The following is a 17,750-nucleotide window of genomic DNA, read 5'->3' as shown; positions in this document are numbered from 1 at the left end:
TCCTGCAATCTACAGTAATTGGCTGAGGGAATCCTAGCTCGCAGCAACAATTCATTGATTGCTCAAAATGATCAAGTAATATCAGAATACAATGAATTCAACTTTTTGCATTTCACTTATAATTATTATTATGTAATTTGTGCAACATTTCTATTTGCAGCATCACATGCTGATAGCCGCCACTTGATCTCTGAAATCCTACGATGACTGTTGATGAGGTTTTGGCACCTGTCTGGACTGCTCCAGGTAGCTGTGGTAGGAGGTCAGGGCTGTGAGCACAGGCACCACAGCTAGCTGCACATCAGTGCGTGCAAACCCATCTGGGGTTTTCTTCAAACGTTCCGAAATCATACGATCGGTCACCTAAAAAAAAAAAAAAAAAGGAAAAAAAAAAAGACACATTGAGTGGCAAGAACATATACCTCATATAACATACATATCCCTTAGAGCTTTGTGCGACAGTTAGGTCCAGTCAAATAACTTATTATTTCTGATTGGATGAGAGGCTTTCCATGAGTGGCGATATCTCAGCACTCAGGATTTCCCGCAGCTAGTAATCACTCCCCATTTGGCACTGGAATTAATGTTCCATTCATTCAAAGTGAGAGGACACCAATTTCATAGAGTCACATCTGACAGTTGCTAAATGAGGAAACTGAGTAAATGGAATGAATGTTTAATTTAACATGTGACACATTGAACTCGGCTCGTGAAGGGCGAAGGATAAATGAACAAAAATCCAAACAATAGAAAGCCCAATTTTCATAACACAAAACTCAGTTAGTTGCAAGAAGAACTGAGAGTGGCACTGGGAACAGATGTGATCACCAAATAAACAAATCTTGGGCGAGGTTAGGAATAACATTATTCATGAAAGAACTGCCCTAAACATGGCGTCCTAGATAATGAGTTTTTTTATTCATTAAAAATAAATAATATCAAGGGCTGAAAACACAAGGAGACGTAGGATTTGAACAGAAATATTTTACAGCACTTGGTTTTGGGTCCCATTCATGATAGAGGTGTGTGTGGTGTAGTTGTCGAATAAATCCTCACAAAAAATGCAATAGAAAAATTCAGTCACAAACTCCAGAGGGACACCTCAGGTCTAATCTAATTGTACCATGACGCCGGGTCAGGTATACTTTTACAATCAGCACCAGGCAGAGACCTCACTAAAGCCCTGCGGGTCAGTCAGTGCTGTCTCCACGGTGCGTGTGAGCTGACCTATGGTGAGAGTATGAGTGTGCTAAAGTGATGAACGTTACCATGGAGCAGAGGATGGAGCAGAGCTGGTCTATGCTGCAGGGAGAGGTGAGCAGGAGCACCTTATACTGCAGCGTCCACGGCAACTTATCCAGCACCAGCTTCAGCACCTTCCAATCAGCCTCCTGCTCAACACACAACAACATATACATCCACATGAGAAGCCAGAGTGGACACAAGCACTACCACTTCTTTCTGTCAATCAAATATCCTATTGAAAACATGTGAAATGGTGTGTGTGTCTGTGTCTGTACCATCTTGAGGCACTGCACGATAACACTAAAGGCCAAACTGTAGGGCAGGTAGGCAGTGCGGATGGAGGCCGGAGGGCCAGCAGGAACAGGGCTTCCAGCAGGGGGCGACACTGAGCCTGCAGGCTTCTTCTCATTCACCCTCTTCTCAGGCTCACTGAAACAACAACCACACCACAGACACACACACACACACACACACACAAAATACATAAAGAGGTCAAACCCATACACAGACCTATACACATTTTTTTTTCTGTCATTACGTTTCTGTCAAAAGATTATAATTCATAAAGCCATATAATTCTCATTCAGACACTATTCACATTAAGTAATTACAGTAATTACTAGTACAATCTCAATCTCTAAATTTTAGCAAAATGATGTAGCCAACAATTATCCCAGCCCTCAAGTTTGAGGGTCTCACATCTCTAACTACCAAAGCTGAACAAGTATGGTACTGATAGTAACACCCATAAAGACACAGATAAGAAGATGTGAAGCGTAATACAAACTGCATGCATTTCACTGAGTGCCTACTTAGCATCAAATGAAACGGTTTTCCATTTTTAGTATTCATAGGATAGATTAGGTGCGGATGTGAATACTGAATGCATTCCTGACTCCTGAGTGTTGTGGTACGTACCCCTGATCACAGTGACAATAGGGGCTGAAGCGCAACATGCCATCTTTATTAGGGACACCAAGGCGATGAAGCGTATCAGCTCGCATCAGCAGTAAGAAGTCAAACACCTGAGAGAGAGAGAGGGAGGGAGGGGGAGAGAAAGAGAGAGAGAGAGAGAGAGAAAGAAAGAAAGAAAGAAAGAAAGAAAGAAAGAAAGAAAGAAAGAAAGAGAGAGATAGGAAAAATAATTTCTCCTTAATAATCCCCTGGCAATGCAGTAATATGCACAACTGAGGTGTGGGAGGGGTGTTGTGGTGGTGGTGGTGGTGGTGGGGATGGTGGTGGTGTGGTGGTGGTGTTGTGGTGGGGTGTTGTGGTGGTGGTGTGGTGGTGGTGGTGGTGGTGGTACTACTACTACTGAGGTTTGAGGGCTGTGTGATACTTCAGTAGAAGGAGAAGCGGGCTGTGTCTGTACTAATGGCTGACTCTATTACCTGTAGGCGAATGCTGCTGGCGATGGCAGAGGTGTACTTGTGTTTGTAGTGCAGCTGCAGGTGACTGATGAGCAGCTCGTACACTCGACTGGCGTGGCTGACAGGCAAGCTGTACATCTTACTCTGCACAAGACACAACCAATACACACACAGCACACTACACTTTTCAGATTCCCTTCACTGGAACAGTCAGTGCTAGCCATGCATAGTGGATGCTTAATAACATGTTTTGTTTGAAAAAGCAAGAGAGAAGGTGAACATTTAAATGGCTCTGTGTGTGTTTGTGTACCTGTAAGATTTCCAGAAGACCCAGTATGGCCGTCTTCACGTCCTCCATAGGTGACTCAGCAGTGAGGTCTCTCTCCCCATCCATGGAGCCAGCGATCAGGGGGCGACTGGCCACCTGCCACAAAGAACATATATGACACATCAGGACGCTCACATAAACATTACATTTCTAAAGCTATTACAATGATTTACAAATATAATGAATTCAATTAAAGGACCAGTATGTAGGAAATAATGGAAAATAAACTGTAACCATTCCAAAAATGATCACCATATGTTGTCAGAGAGTAAAGAAACACGATGAATTGAAGTAATGGCTTATTTGACAACATTACTATAACCCGTAAAACCCCGTAAAACCCATCAAAAAAATGAGTTACGGGGCGGAATCTCTTGGAATTTTCGTTTATGTTTTGAACGATTAATTCTAGAATAGCGTAATAATAATGGGCTGGCGTGTCCTCCTATTTGTGTTGCCAAATTAGCAAAGGCCAACTGTCAACTTGCTGTCAGTTGTAGCCTAGTCATGAACGCGTACAAGAGGCAGGCAAATTTCCCAAATTAAAACAAGAAAGAAATTAAGTGGACATCGGAGGAGCTTCCTGAGATGGCGACGTCTTCGTCAAACGAAGAATATCAAGTCTGACGCAGAGCTGGCCATATTTCTCCAAGACAGGTAGCCTATAGGCTAAACTTCATCTGCATCGCTAACTTCAGCTAAATATGTTACGTTGGTTAGAGAGGTATTTTTTGTTTTCACTGTTTCCGTAATTTGTAGCTGGGTCATAGTTGGAGAAACGTTAAAGCAGCTGCAGGTCAACTAACGTTAGCTAAGTCCTCATTACATCTGGTAACCCAGAAGAGGCTCGTGTCTGGTAGTCTTGAGAATGTTCACCAGTGTTTTGATTTTGGCCTACAGAACGTTCAGTAACAATCCTACAAATCACTCCTTTAAAGATGATGCACAACAGAAGCATTTTCACTAGAGATGGCACTGTATGCATTTCTCAATTCTCGTATGTTGGTTAACAACAAGCATCTCTGAAGATATCAGTCTCTCCTACTTTCTCAATGATGTCCAGCAGGCTGTTGAAGTGATGTGTACTACAGCCTTCAGCCAGGTCCACTAACAGCTGGGTGGCCTGCTTCCTGACCAGCAGGTCCTTGTCCTCCGCTATCTGACCTAACTGTGGGATCACCACAACCTCTATGAGCTCCTCCTGAAAAAGACAAAGGAAAAGGGAGCGTGAACCTCGTCTCCTTCCACTGGCTACTCCAACTGAGGTCAACATCTTAGATCAATAATACATGAATAGGATGGACATCTTTACGAGCTGATCAACAAAACTGACCTCATACAGCTGGCGATTTGTGCTGAGGACAAAGGAGAGGATGTGAAGGACTTTAATCCGGATGATACTACGAGTCTCATTCCTGGAAGGGTGAGTAAGAAAGAGACCATGATTATTACATTGCATAGAATAATCAATTGGAGAAAGTTTGTTTTTTTTGCAAATTTTTTTACCTGAAGAACTTTTCCATCAACCGATGTAGACTCTGGATCCAGCCATCTTTGGCTGGTTGGATGGACTGAGCCCGATATGAGATGAGAATCAGCACTGATGCATGCTGCCAATTAAAATACACCAGTCATGTCAGTCTTCAGTCGGTCTGGGCATTAATACGGAATACATTCAGCAAGGGAATAGAAAGAGCAAAAGAATGGGGCACAGCACTACTGTACAGAGCTGAGGAGACAAGAAGCACAGCAGACAGGAAGGAAAAAGTGAGAGAGAGAGTGTGTGTGTGTGTGTGTGTGTGTGTGTGAGAGAGAGAGAGAGAATGTGTGTGTGTGTGTGTGTGTGTGTGTGTGTGTGTGTGTGTGTGTGTGTGTGTGTGTGTGAGAGAGAGAGAGAGAATGTGTGTGTGTGTGTGTGTGTGTGTGTGTGTGTGTGTGTGTGTGTGTGTGTGTGTGTGAGAGAGAGAGAGAGAGAGAGAGAGAGAGAGTGAGTGAGTGAGTGAGTGAGTGAGTGAGTGAGTGAGTGAGTGAGTGAGTGAGTGAGTGAGTGAGTGAGTGAGTGAGTGTGTGTGTGAGAGAGAGAGAGTGTGTGTGAGTGAGTGAGTGAGTGTGTGTGTGTGTGTGTGAGAGAGAGAGTGAGAGAGAATGTGTGAGAGAGAGAGTGTGTGTGAGAGAGAGAGAGAGAGAGAGAGAGAGAGAGAGAGAGAGAGAGAGAGAGAGAGAGTGTGTGTGTGTGTGAGTGAGTGAGTGAGAGAGACAGACAGACAGACAGAGAGGGAGATAAGGGAGAGAGGGAAGTAAGATAGTGAACTCACAGGGCGTTTATCTGCGCACTTCTCTACCAGACTGAAGAATTTGTCACAGGAACCATGGTAACCATTTTGTTCGTAGAGCTCCTCCACTGTGCTGAGCAGCTCATACACGATTGCCTTCAGCTCCGGACTGCCAATAGTCTAGGAACAGAGAGAGAGGGAGGCCATTTAGACATGTTTATGGGCACACTTGTGTCAGAAAATCCTGTGCGTGTGTGGGTAGTTGTGCTCACTTGGATTTGCTGGAGAAGTCTTTCGATAATGCCCAGCAGTATATCCCAGGTGACCACCTGCAACTCCTTGCCATATTTCTTAATCAGTCGGGTGATTGACAGCACAATTTCATATGACACCAATTCATTGGCACAGGTCATGGCCTAAGGGGAAAAAACATTTATGGTGTTTTACATTTGACATCACTTTCTCTGACTAAGTCATGTGATATAAGCCCCTGGCAAACCATTTCAACATTCTTCAGTTTTAAACTTTGTTTCCTGCCAAGGGAACCTGCTTTTTCACACAAACAAATTCACAGCTCACACACACACACTCTCACCTTGAAGAGCTCACAACTCACACACACTAACTCACCTTGAAGAGCTCACAACTCACACACACTAACTCACCTTGAAGAACTCACAACTCACCTTGAAGAACTCACACACACTATCTCACCTTGAAAAGCTCACAACTCACACACACACTCTCACCTTGAAAAGCTCACAACTCACACACACACTCTCACCTTGAAGAGCTCACAACTCACACACACTAACTCACCTTGAAAAGCTCACAACTCACACACACACTCTCACCTTGAAGAGCTCACAACTCACACACACTAACTCACCTTGAAAAGCTCACAACTCACACGCACACTCTCACCTTGAAGAACTCACAACTCACACACACACTCTCACCTTGAAGAACTCACAACTCACACACACTAACTCACCTTGAAGAACTCACAACACACACACACAAACTCACCTTGAAGAACTCACAACTCACACACACACTCTCACCTTGAAGAACTCACAACTCACACACACACTCTCACCTTGAAGAACTCACAACTCACACACACTAACTCACCTTGAAGAACTCACAACTCACACACACTAACTCACCTTGAAGAGCTCACAACTCACACACACTAACTCACCTTGAAGAAGGAGGGCAGCACCAGAGTGGGGGTGTTCTTCAGCGCAGGGAGGCGATGTGCTCCCCACAGCGCCATGCCAACAAAGAACACAGCACCACGCAGCAGAGCAGCATCCTCCGTGTAGGCCCTGACCACGCACACACACACACACGCGCACACATACACACGCACACGCGCACACATACACACGCACACGCACACACACACACACACACACACACACACACACACACACACACACGCGCGCGCGCGCACAGGCGCACACATACACGCGCACACATACACACGCACACATACACACGCGCACACACACACGCACAGAGAGTATGTCCATCACATGCACACACACATGCTTAAACTAGAACAAAATGTCCCATATTTGTGTCAAACAGCAGAGTACGCACTTCTCCTCCATGATGTGACACATGGTGTAGATGGCACTGTGGCCCAAGTGAGTCCCCAGCACCTTCCGCATGAGCTGAAAATTCAACAGAACGTTTTCTTAGAGGGGAAGAGAGGCAGAGACAGATAAAAACTTGGACAGAGATGAACAGCATCTTTTCCTAATGATGTGCAAAGCATGTCACAGTGCAAAAGAGAGCTTTGTCATTACGGATAAAGCAAATGGACATTAAGCGAAAGGGAAACGTCAAGAGAAACCCAGTGGGTGCAAATAGACAAAGCCTCACCTTCCAACAGGACTCACAGAACTCTTTCACATTGACAGTCCGGCAGAGTGTGATGATGAAGATGGTCAGTGAGTCGGATGGCAGGCAGTTGTAACACACCACTGCATCCAGCACCTGCAGTGCCACCTGAACACAGGGGGAGAGGACACAGCTGACCACAGGGGGAGAGGACACAGCTGACCACAGGGGGAGAGGACACAGCTGACCAGAGTAAAGTAGTCCGGTATGATGGGCGCTTGGCCACATCCCTCTCTCCATCAACTCTATGAACATAGCGCTGATTGCGTACTGACTGGTATTTAGCAGACGCTCATCCAAAGCAACAAGGACTCGCAACAGCAGATTGGGGAAGCGAACCCGGGCCGCCCTATTGTCATGCTGTGACGTCACCACTGCTCCACCATGCCCAGGAGTCTTACCTCAATGTCAGTGGAGGATGTAGTACGATTACACAGGAGGCAGATTTTCCTATGAAGACAAAAAGTCAAAGTAATTACCAAGCAAATGTGCTGTGGTGTTACGATATGGTTTGTAGTTTATAGTGTGAGTATATGTCTGTGTCCTTACTGGACCATGACGGAGACATTCTGATCCAAGTAGCAGCTGTTAAACTTCACCAGATTCACCAAGACATGCAGAAAGTCAGCCGTTAGCCCCATGTCCATCCACAGGAGCACAAACCGCGCTGAGACAAAGACAACTTTCGATCAGTCACATTCAACCATTTGAACCTAAAAGATATGCTTTCCTGCTAGTTACTAGCAAGGCAGTGATTTGAAGATTGCATTGAATAGTAGTGGAAGTGTGCACATCCCCACCGGTGAGGTGCAGGGCAAATGGAACTAGAACTGAAAAGGAATGAAATGCCCGCACTCTGCTAAAACTCCCATATATTTAAATGTATGGGAGTTTTAGCAGAGTGCGGGCATTTCATTCTTTGGGTCGAATCAGTGACACATGCACGTCATCTCAAAACCAGGCCATTTTCGTGGGTCTATCACTAGGTGGCAGTCTCGCCAGGTCTCGCTGATCACTTCCCGGAAAGTTTACAGGCAACACTTAATATTTCATGAAAGACGTTATATCTCCATTTCTAGAAAAAAAACTGCGATTTTGATGAAAACTAGCCACTGTTTAGCTTGGAATTTCTCAGGAACAGAGGCGTGTAGAAATACACGGTTTGCAACCACTGAGAGCTTAAAGTCTCACCTTTTAAACGAGCCATTGTATGTGTTCATAGCTATAACACAGAATATGCTGTGGCTGTACAAAAATCATCATCAATGGTCTAGATTGCTGGCACTCTAGGACAAAGCTTCCGAAAACAGCTTGGCATTCAATGAGTTAACATAATATGTTAATTCAATGAGTTAACATAATAACACAAAAATACAGTAGCTTACACACTACACCGTGTTCCAAATTATTATGCAAATTGGATTTAAGTGTCATAAACATTTATTTTTTTGTTTTTCGATTAAACTCATGGATGGTATTGTGTCTCAGGATTCTTTGGATCAGACACCTGTGATAATTAGTTTGCCAGGTGAGCCCAATCAAAGGAAAACTACTTAAGAAGGATGTTCCACATTATTAAGCATGCCACAGGTTTCAAGCAATATGGGAAAGAAAAAGGATCTCTCTGCTGCTGAAAAACGTGAAATTGTGCACTACCTTGGACAAGGTATGAAAACATTGGATATTTCCCGAAAACTTATGCGTGATCATCATACTGTGAAGAAATGTGTCACTGATTCAGAGCACAGGCGGGTTCGTGCAGACAAAGGCATAATAAAGAAGGTTTCTGCCAGACAAATTCATAGGATTAAGAGAGCAGCTGCTAAAATGCCATTGCAAAGCAGCAAACAGGTATTTGAAGCCACTGGTGCCTCTGGAGTCCCGCGAACCTCAAGGTGTAGAATCCTCGAGAAGTTTGCAAGTGTGCATAAACCTACTATTCGGCCACCCCTAAACAATGCACACAAACCGAAATGGTTGCAGTGGGCTCAGGAATACATGAAGACTAATTCAAACAGTTTTGTTTACGAATGAGTGCCGTGCAACCCTAGATGGTCTAGATGGATGGAGTAATGGATGGTTGGTGAATGGCCACCATGTCCCAACAAGGCCGAGACGTCAGCAAGGAGGTGGTGGAGTCATGTTTTGGGCCGGAATCATGGGGAGAGAGCTGGTAGGCCCCTTTAGGGCATGTGAAAATGACCTCGGCAAAGTATGCAGAGTTTCTGACTGACCACTTTCTTCCGTGGTACAAAAAGAAGAACTGTGCCTTCCGTAGCAAAATCATCTTTATGCATGACAATGCACCATCTCATGCTGCAAAGAATACCTTTGGGTCATTGGCTGCTATGGGCATAAAAGGTGAAAAACTCATGGTGTGGCCCCCATCTTCCCCTGACCTCAACCCTATTGAGAACCTTTGGAGCATCATCAAGCAAAAGATTTATGAGGATGGGAGGCCGTTCATATCCAAGCAGCAGCTCTGGGAGGCTATTCTGCAAATACATTAAAGCAGAAACTCTCCAAGAACTCACAAGTTCAATTGATATCAATGAAGGGGTCCTATGTTAACATGTAACTTGGCCTGTTAAAATGTTTTTGATTGAACTAACTTTGATTTAATTTACATCACCTCCTAATGCTGCAAATTCAACAAATTTTTAGTTCTTTACAACCTATAAAATGTCTTGAAACTATGTTGTGCATAATAATTTGGAACAGTGCATTTTGAGTTTTTTATTTTTGAAAAAAATACTGTTATTATTGGGAGGTTTGTTCAATAAAATTTGGTTGATGACTTGAAAATTATACTGACTGTCATTTGAATCAACTATTTAGGAAAATCTGAGAAAAATGTAATTTGCATAATAATTTGGAACGCAGTGTAAGCCAAACTGTCTATGTTGCCTACGTTCAGAATTATCAAACAGACACAACAGTGAATGCGTTAGTATGACCATTTGCCCCTCACCTATGTCTTCCTCCAGATACGTGATGTCTTTCCCATTTTCTGTGAGTGCTTTGAAAACCTCCAGACGCACAGACAGGTCTTCATTTGAGGGTTGATAAAGCCAGACCAATTTAAAGAAATACGCTCTCAATGGGCCAAGTCTCTCACCCTGTCAGACACAAACACATACACACACACAAGGAAATGAAATGTAATTTTGCGGCACTGCACTTTTCCAGCACTGCCTTAACGCTCTTGGGCATGGAGTTCACCAGAGCTTTACAGGTTGCCACTGGAATCCTCTTCCACTCCTCCATGATGACATCACAGAGCTGGTGGATGTTAGAGACCTTGCGCTTCCCCACCTTCCGAGGATGTCCCACAGATGCTGTTAAAGGTCTAGAGACATGCTTGGCCAGTCCATCACCTTTACCCTCAGCTCCTTTAGCAAGGCAGTAGTCGTCTTGGAGGTGTGTTTGGGGTCGTTATCATGTTGGAATACTGCCTTGCGGCCCAGTTTCCGAGGGAGGGGGGATCATGCTCTGCTTCAGTATGTCACAGTACATGTTGGCATTCATGGTTCCCTCAATGAACTGTAGCTTCCCAGTACAGCACTCATGCAGCCCCAGACCATGACACTCCCACCATGCTTGACTGTAGGCAAGACACACTTGTCTTTCTGCTCCTCACCTGGTTGCCTCCACACATGCTGGACACCATCTGAACCAGGTAGGTTTATCTTGGTAATCCATGTCCTTAGTCTGCTCGTCTTCAGCAAACTGTTTGCGAGCTTTCTCGTGCATCATCTTTAGAAGATGCTTCCTTCTGGGACAACAGCCATGCAGACCAATTTGATGCAGCGTGCGGTGTATGATCTGAGCACTGACAGGCTGACCGCCCCACCCCTTTAATCTCTGCAGCAATGCTGGCAGCTCTCATACGTCTATTTTCCAAAGACAACCTCTGGATATGACGCTGAGCATGTGAACTTAACTTCTTTGGTCGGCCATGGCGAGGCCTGTTCTGAGTGGAACCTGTCCTGTTAAACCGCTGTATGGTCTTGGCCACCGTGCTGCAGCTCAGTTTCAATCTTCTTATAGCCTGGGCCATCTTTATGTAGAGCAACCATTCTTTTTCAGATCCTCAGAGAGTTCTTTGCCATGAGGTGCCATGTTGAACTTCCAGTGACCAGTATGAGAGTGTGAGAGCACATTTAACACACCTGCTCCCCATTCACACCTGAGACCTTGTAACATGAACATATCACATGAACCCAGGGAGGGAAAATGGCTAATTGGGCCAAATTTGGACATTTTTACTTAGGGGTGTACTCACTTTTGTTGCCAGTGGTTTAAACAGCAATGGCTGTGTGTTGAGTTATTTTGATGGGACAGTAAATTTATACTGTTATACAAGCTGTACACTGACTACATTGTAGCAAAGTGCCATTTATTTAGTATTGTCCCATGAAAAGATATAATAAAATATTTACACAAATGTGAGGGGTGTACTTACGGTACTTTTGAGAGATACTGTATGTGTGTTACATGTTACCTGTCCATGGATGATCGCTCGGAGCAGCTGTAAGACGGCATGTCGAGCCTCTGGTGGAGAGTCTGGCTGGAGCATGTCCTCCACCGCCTTCCACACAGCCTCCACCGCATGCTTCCCATATGGAAAACAAAACCACTGTGAGTTATGTTCTATCCTCTCTTTCAGTGGTGACCATGTACACACACACACACACACACACACACACACACACACACACACACACACACACACACACAAATATCTACTATAATCCATCAGAAAGATACTGAAAGGTTTCACAGACATTATGTACAGGTAAACCAGCATTGTACAGTGACAAACATCTGTGCACACTCACCTCTTCAAATTTTTTAGATTTTGCCAAGTCACAAACATGATTGATCACTTTGATCCTGTTGTTTATTCCACATTCAGGGCTCAGCTCCTGCAGTAATACATGTTGAGTCATGAAGGTCCATATTTTCATATTTTACGTTGACTAACTGTTGTGATTGTGAGAGCAGTGTAAGATTATTCACTTTGACTAACTGTAGTGATCGTAAGAGCAGTGTAAGATTATTACAATACAATTTCTTGCATTACAGTTCTATGGAAAAAAGACTCAAAGACCAGTTTCAAGACACAATCAGCCAGAGGCAGGATCACACCTTGAGGATGTCCAGGGTGATTATAAACTCAGAGGGCTTCGGCTCAGAGGGCTTGGTGGAGATGCGCGTTGTGCCAAGGCCAAATATTCCCTTCACCTTGTCCTTCAGAGACTCCTTACTGGGCTGCTTGTTCATATTTATAAATATTTGAAGAGCGAATGTCACTCACTGGGAATACAAAGAAGACCATTAGCATGGCAACACTTCAAACAATCACATTACATAAAAAGCTGAAACTGAAAGTTATAACAGACAGAGTGTCTGTTGATGCATATGGCAAAGTAACTCACAAGGCCAACTCCACGTGCATTAGCCAATCCCCAGGGTCAAGATGCATGCACACAATTAATAGTAATAGTAAAAGACATCTCGCGACAGTGCACATTGACACAAACATTGTACATTTGTTATCGTTGGCACTATGCATGCAAGAAAGCGAAAAGAAGATTAAGCCTTCTGTGGTAAATTGTAAACAAGCTGAGGCGCATGTCTGGTTAAAGCCATTCCAAACCCAGACCCTCCCCTCCTCAACACCTATGCATAGGCTTCTGACAAAGAATTGATTCGCCCACTTTGAAGGGCGCATAACGAAGTGTCGTCAAAATGAACATGCAATGAAGTCCATGCCTATGTATAACAGGCGTCTGCGAACGCGTCTACACACATACAGCTGTCGTCCACCGACAAGCCCGAGAAAGACTACACAAACAAGCTGAAACAACCACATTTAACATAGGCTAGCAGACTGCTATGGCTGTCCGTTGTTTTTCAGTTAACAGTCGAGCTGTACCTTCTGGCACTTTAGCAACGTCGCGGTGTCATTAAAGTGTCCCCGTAGAGCGTTCAACGCTTCCAACTTAATAAATCCATTAATGTGTATTTATGTATCTTATCGTTGTTTTCCCGATTCTGACGATTCTGGTCTGTCTGCACTGCAGCCGGAAGTCATGCTTAATAAACCGACATGACTTCCTACAAAGGCACGTCATGTGACAAGCCCCGATGTTCCGTGGGAGTCGCAGTCTTATAAATATGAAATAGTCCTTCGTTTGAATGGCAAAGTGAATGTTCGTAGACTCCAATGTTTCATAATATTGTGTCTCTCATGGATTCTGAGAATATGGCTCGTGTACATGCTAACTTTGTGATAGTAGTAATTCCTTTGTCGTTGATGGTGTCGTTGGTGATTTGTCGATGAAATGGAATGTCATCTACTTTAGCCTTACGTTCAGGGTGTATTTATGTTTTTCTTCCTGAGGAACGTAACGTTATTGGTGTCTGATGTTGTTGCTGAGTCTAGGTGTAGGCCTACGTTAAAAATGAGCAGTGGTGGACGAAGTACACAAATCCTGTACTTGAGTGAAAGTAGAGATACACATGGTCAAATGTTACTCCAGTAAAAGTAGAAGTCCTCCTTTTACATTTCCACTTGAGTGGAAGTACAAAAGTACTTGCCTTCAAATGTACTTAAGTATCAAAAGTAAAAGTCCTGAAATGTATTGATGAATAATACAGTTGCATTTACTATTGTTGATTGATAGTATCAGATTGTCTATCATTGTCTATCATTTGCTCGATGGCGTCAAGAGGCGAGTTATGGTAACATCAATATAAGTATAAGTATATATACTCTTTTGATCCCGTGAGGGAAATTTGGTCTCTGGATTTATCCTAATCCGTGAATTAGTGAAACACACTCAACACACAGTGAACACAGTGAGGTGAAGCAGACACTAATCCCGACGCAGTGAGCTGCCTGCTACAGCTGCGCTCGGGGAGCAGTGAGGGGTAAGGTGCCTTGCTCAAGGGTACTTCAGCCGTGCCTACTGGTTAAGGATCGAACCGGCAACCCTTCGGTTACAAGCCCAAAGCCCTAACCAGTAGGCCCATGGCTGCAATATTGTGAAAAGGGGTCAACAAGGTACAGTAAATAGTGGATATAACAATAACATAGGTTAGGCAACACCATTATTTAAAGCTTAGCTCGCTTAATAGAAAATATACATGTAAATACACATGTATTTGGACAGTCTTTTTTCCAAAAGGAACTTCAGCTGTACTTCAGCTCTCACAAAATGTAGTGGAGTAAAAAGTAAGATATTTGGCCTAGAAATGTACTGGAGTAAAAGTAAAAAGTTTAACAAAATTGAAATACTCAAGTAAAGTACAGATACATGAAAAAGCGACTTAAGTACAGTAATTGAGTAAATGTACTCAAGTAATGTCCACCACTGAAAATGAGTTCTCCTTACTTCGCTGTAAAAGACTCCAGTAGTGTTGTTGTAAGAACCAAGAGAGGACTCGAGAACCCTCGCAGTCTATCCGTGCTTAAAAGTAGAATGGCCTCGAGTGTGAAGAGTCCAGATTCTGATTCAGTGGGAATTAAGGAGGAGAAAGAAGAGCACAGCATCACTTCACACAAGAACATAGTGGCTCATGGATCCCGGGCAGGTATCTAATCCTACCTTTAGACCATGGTGGTCTCATCCTGTTGCTGGCTATACGGGATACTGTTATGATTTCATGATGTTATTTCACCTAGCCTAACAGTTATGCAGATGTTCTCGTTCACGTGCTTTTTACTATTTGTTTTACAGAAAAAGTCTCCAAGACCTCTGAAGTCTGTAAACAAAATATCAAAACTGTCCCTGAAATCCACACCTTGCCTGCCTCATCTAGCAAGCCCAGGAGAGCTCAGGTGAAGGTGGAGTATGAACTGGAGAATGGTGCTGCAGTGAAACAGGAAAATAATTGGGAACCTACCAACTGGACACAACAATTATCAAATATCCGTGAGATGAGGAGCGTCCGAGACGCACCTGTAGACCAGATGGGTGCTGCCAAGTGCTTTGATACACAGGTTTCAGCCGAGGTGAGTCGGCAGATGACCTTTTAAAACTGGCACAGAAGAGGTGACCAATGACTGTAAAAGTGAAGTAATCACAGGGCTCTCAATATGTTCTGTTGGCAGTATTAGACTACCTAAGTGGAATTCAGTGGCAATGGATGTTTCTTCTCAAAACAATGGATTGTCACAGGAGGAAAGCTAACACAATAATTTAACGGACATGGCCCAAACGGCAGCCTCCAAACACAATGGCTCTGGTTAGCTTGGCTGTTCAACACTGTCTCTGACAGTCTCTGAAACATGCATGACTCTACACTGCTAAACCTTATTGTCTCATCTGGCTACGAACTATAGTTCCTCTTTTGTTATCCCCAGATACCTGGTGCTTAGTTGTTAAATTCAAGCAAGCCATTTTGGGAGCCAGTTAGCATTTTTTCTAGTATTGATGAGGAAAAACAGACAATGAAGACAAGAATCAGGTCTCACCCACCCGCTGACTCATCTACCACTCCCCTATTATCTCACCCTTGCTCTCTCTCTCTCTCTCTCTCTCTCTCTCTCCCTTTTTCTTCCTGCAGGTGATGCGCTACCAGGTGTTAATTTCACTCATGCTCTCTAGTCAGACAAAAGACCAGGTGACTGCAGCAGCTATGCAAAGACTGCGAGCCCATGGCCTCACGGTAGCTGCCATCCTTAATACAGAGGATGATACTTTGGGGAAACTCATCTACCCAGTAGGATTTTGGAGGGTGAGTATAAACTCCGTACACAAACACACACAAAGATATACACACAACCACAAAACCTCACCTGCTGACCACTGAAATGCAAAGATACAATTATACCCCAGTGTTTCACTGACCTTGTGTCTCCACCTTCCTCCCTGAATTCCATCCAAGACCAAAGTGAAATACATCAAGCAGAGCACAGCCATGATACAGCAGGAGTACGGTGGGGACATCCCCAACTCTGTGGATGGATTAGTACGACTGCCTGGAGTGGGGCCCAAGATGGCACACCTCGCCATGGATATAGCCTGGAACCAAATATCTGGCATTGGTATGAATCAACATTGCTGTTTGTGAATCAGCAGTGATTTATTTGTTTGTTTGTTCCTGCTGAGAGGCAGCTGGAGTGTCCATATGTTTATAAGTGTGTCTGGACATTCAAACACAGGGGTGGACACACATGTGCATCGCATCTCAAACAGGCTGGGTTGGACTCGAACCACAACAAAAAACCCAGAGGAGACGCGTCGGGCTTTAGAAGAGTGGTTGCCAAGGTAACTATTGAAATCTGCATGAATATAATAGTCTTACCTGCAGAAACTTCTATTTTATAACAGAGTAATACAGTACGTTCATTTTGCTTAATACTGAATGTTGCTCAGTAAGATGCTGTCTTGCTTTGTTTTTCTTTGTCATCATGACTTCCCTGTCATTACACCATATACCATACACCATATACCATACACTGACCACTATAACATCAAATCATTTTTATCTTCTACTGTTTCTATTGTGCAGTGGAGTTTTTTTATACTTATATTGCTTTTTCTGCTGTAAGTGCACGTGTGATGTCTGCTACTGAGACTTTGAATTTCCCCTTGGGGATCAATAAAGTATCTATCTATCTATCTCTCTCTCTCTCTCTCTCTCTCTCTCTCTCTCTCTCTCTCTCTCTCTCTCTCTCTCTCTCTCTCTCTCTCTCTCTCTCTCTCTAACCTCCCCACAGGGAGCTGTGGAGTGAGATCAACTGGCTGCTGGTGGGGTTTGGTCAGCAGATGTGCCTGCCTGTTGGTCCCCTGTGTGCCTCATGCCTCAACAGGCACTGCTGTCCCTCGGCGTTTAAGTGTTCCCCAAGGAAGAGACCTCCAACCAGTGACCCCAGGTCTCCAGAGAAGAGCACCAGCCAAGGCAAAGTCAAGGCAATGTCCCCATCTAAGCCTAAGATCAAAGAGGAGCACAACCCTGTTTCACCTCCTGCTCTGGACAATAAATGTCAATCGTCGGCAGCTCACCAGTCCACTGGTCACTGCAGCATGAAAGAGGAGCCACAGACTGCGCCTCTATCCCCCCGTATTCTGAGAAAGAGATCAAAAATATAGACCGACACTTCTTCACTACACTGACCTTTGTTGACCAATGTTGTTTATGTAGTTCAAATATGTATAAATAAGATTGACTTTTATACAGCACATCCATGTAAATAGTCAAATAAAGTTTTATTTTTCAAGTCTAACTCTTTCTACTTGCCACTAGATGGCAGTCCTTGATCACAGAGCTGGTATTTCTAACACTATACTGTAGGCTAGATTATGTTCTGTCCATGTACACAAAATAAATTTAACATCTTTTTGGTAAACTGGGATTCCTATGATGGTACCGTTATTTGTTGTCAGGTGGAGCCATGTACTTATGCAAGTTAGGTAGCCTAAGTAGAGTGTTAACAGATAGGCTGTGAACATCCTCATACGTGTGATTATGCTGTATTAATTTATGCATGATTGATTTGCACATTGTGATATTGTATGCAAAAATATGAGGAATATAGGCATCACGGAACCGGATGAAAGCCCTTATCTCCAGTGTAGTTCATTTGCAGAAGACTAGTCGATTTAGAGT

The 17,750-nt window shown here is 43.9% G+C and overlaps 2 protein-coding genes across 5 annotated transcripts in view; one reads left to right on the top strand and one right to left on the bottom strand.

Moving 5' to 3' along the window:
- tsc2 (TSC complex subunit 2) overlaps positions 1 to 13,239 on the bottom strand; it is a 40,272-nt gene extending 27,033 nt beyond the window's left edge. For 3 of the 4 annotated variants that reach the window (XM_042105502.1, XM_042105504.1, XM_042105505.1), the window contains exons 1-21: positions 13,069 to 13,239; positions 12,279 to 12,446; positions 11,969 to 12,055; positions 11,632 to 11,742; positions 10,099 to 10,246; positions 7,677 to 7,794; positions 7,529 to 7,577; positions 7,110 to 7,235; positions 6,825 to 6,898; positions 6,421 to 6,547; positions 5,489 to 5,632; positions 5,259 to 5,396; positions 4,450 to 4,553; positions 4,277 to 4,358; positions 3,989 to 4,144; positions 2,926 to 3,039; positions 2,637 to 2,759; positions 2,164 to 2,270; positions 1,521 to 1,674; positions 1,269 to 1,391; positions 229 to 363 (exon numbers count right to left, since the gene is read on the bottom strand). In XM_042105502.1, coding sequence (XP_041961436.1) covers positions 229 to 363; positions 1,269 to 1,391; positions 1,521 to 1,674; positions 2,164 to 2,270; positions 2,637 to 2,759; positions 2,926 to 3,039; positions 3,989 to 4,144; positions 4,277 to 4,358; positions 4,450 to 4,553; positions 5,259 to 5,396; positions 5,489 to 5,632; positions 6,421 to 6,547; positions 6,825 to 6,898; positions 7,110 to 7,235; positions 7,529 to 7,577; positions 7,677 to 7,794; positions 10,099 to 10,246; positions 11,632 to 11,742; positions 11,969 to 12,055; positions 12,279 to 12,413 — 2,355 coding nt within the window. In that variant the 5' untranslated portion in view covers positions 12,414 to 12,446; positions 13,069 to 13,239. Of the gene's footprint in view, positions 1 to 228; positions 364 to 1,268; positions 1,392 to 1,520; positions 1,675 to 2,163; positions 2,271 to 2,636; positions 2,760 to 2,925; positions 3,040 to 3,988; positions 4,145 to 4,276; positions 4,359 to 4,449; positions 4,554 to 5,258; positions 5,397 to 5,488; positions 5,633 to 6,420; positions 6,548 to 6,824; positions 6,899 to 7,109; positions 7,236 to 7,528; positions 7,578 to 7,676; positions 7,795 to 10,098; positions 10,247 to 11,631; positions 11,743 to 11,968; positions 12,056 to 12,278; positions 12,447 to 12,905; positions 13,019 to 13,068 lie in introns of those variants that run through there. The other variant, XM_042105503.1, reaches the window with a different exon arrangement.
- A 55-nt stretch (positions 13,240 to 13,294) lies between these two features.
- nthl1 (nth-like DNA glycosylase 1) lies at positions 13,295 to 17,490 on the top strand. Its single transcript, XM_042105511.1, has 7 exons — positions 13,295 to 13,597; positions 14,516 to 14,729; positions 14,876 to 15,150; positions 15,705 to 15,875; positions 16,026 to 16,185; positions 16,303 to 16,408; positions 16,861 to 17,490. Exons 1-7 carry the CDS (start codon positions 13,520 to 13,522, stop codon positions 17,231 to 17,233), a joined length of 1,377 nt encoding a protein of 458 aa, XP_041961445.1. The 5' UTR covers positions 13,295 to 13,519; the 3' UTR covers positions 17,234 to 17,490.
- The last annotated feature ends 260 nt before the right edge of the window (positions 17,491 to 17,750 follow it).

This window comes from Alosa sapidissima, chromosome 9 (assembly GCF_018492685.1).
Source record: "Alosa sapidissima isolate fAloSap1 chromosome 9, fAloSap1.pri, whole genome shotgun sequence".
NCBI classification, from domain to species: Eukaryota; Metazoa; Chordata; class Actinopteri; order Clupeiformes; family Clupeidae; genus Alosa; species Alosa sapidissima.
This window is presented reverse-complemented; position numbering and strand designations above follow the sequence as displayed.

Coding starts and splice junctions, on each gene's coding strand:
- nthl1 (XM_042105511.1), top strand. CDS start 13,520: ATGTTTTTCTTCCTGAGGAACGTAACGTTATTGGTGTCTGATGTTGTT. Junction 14,730..14,875: donor GGCTCATGGATCCCGGGCAG/GTATCTAATCCT, acceptor TTTGTTTTACAG/AAAAAGTCTCCAAGACCTCT. Junction 15,876..16,025: donor ACCCAGTAGGATTTTGGAGG/GTGAGTATAAAC, acceptor ATTCCATCCAAG/ACCAAAGTGAAATACATCAA.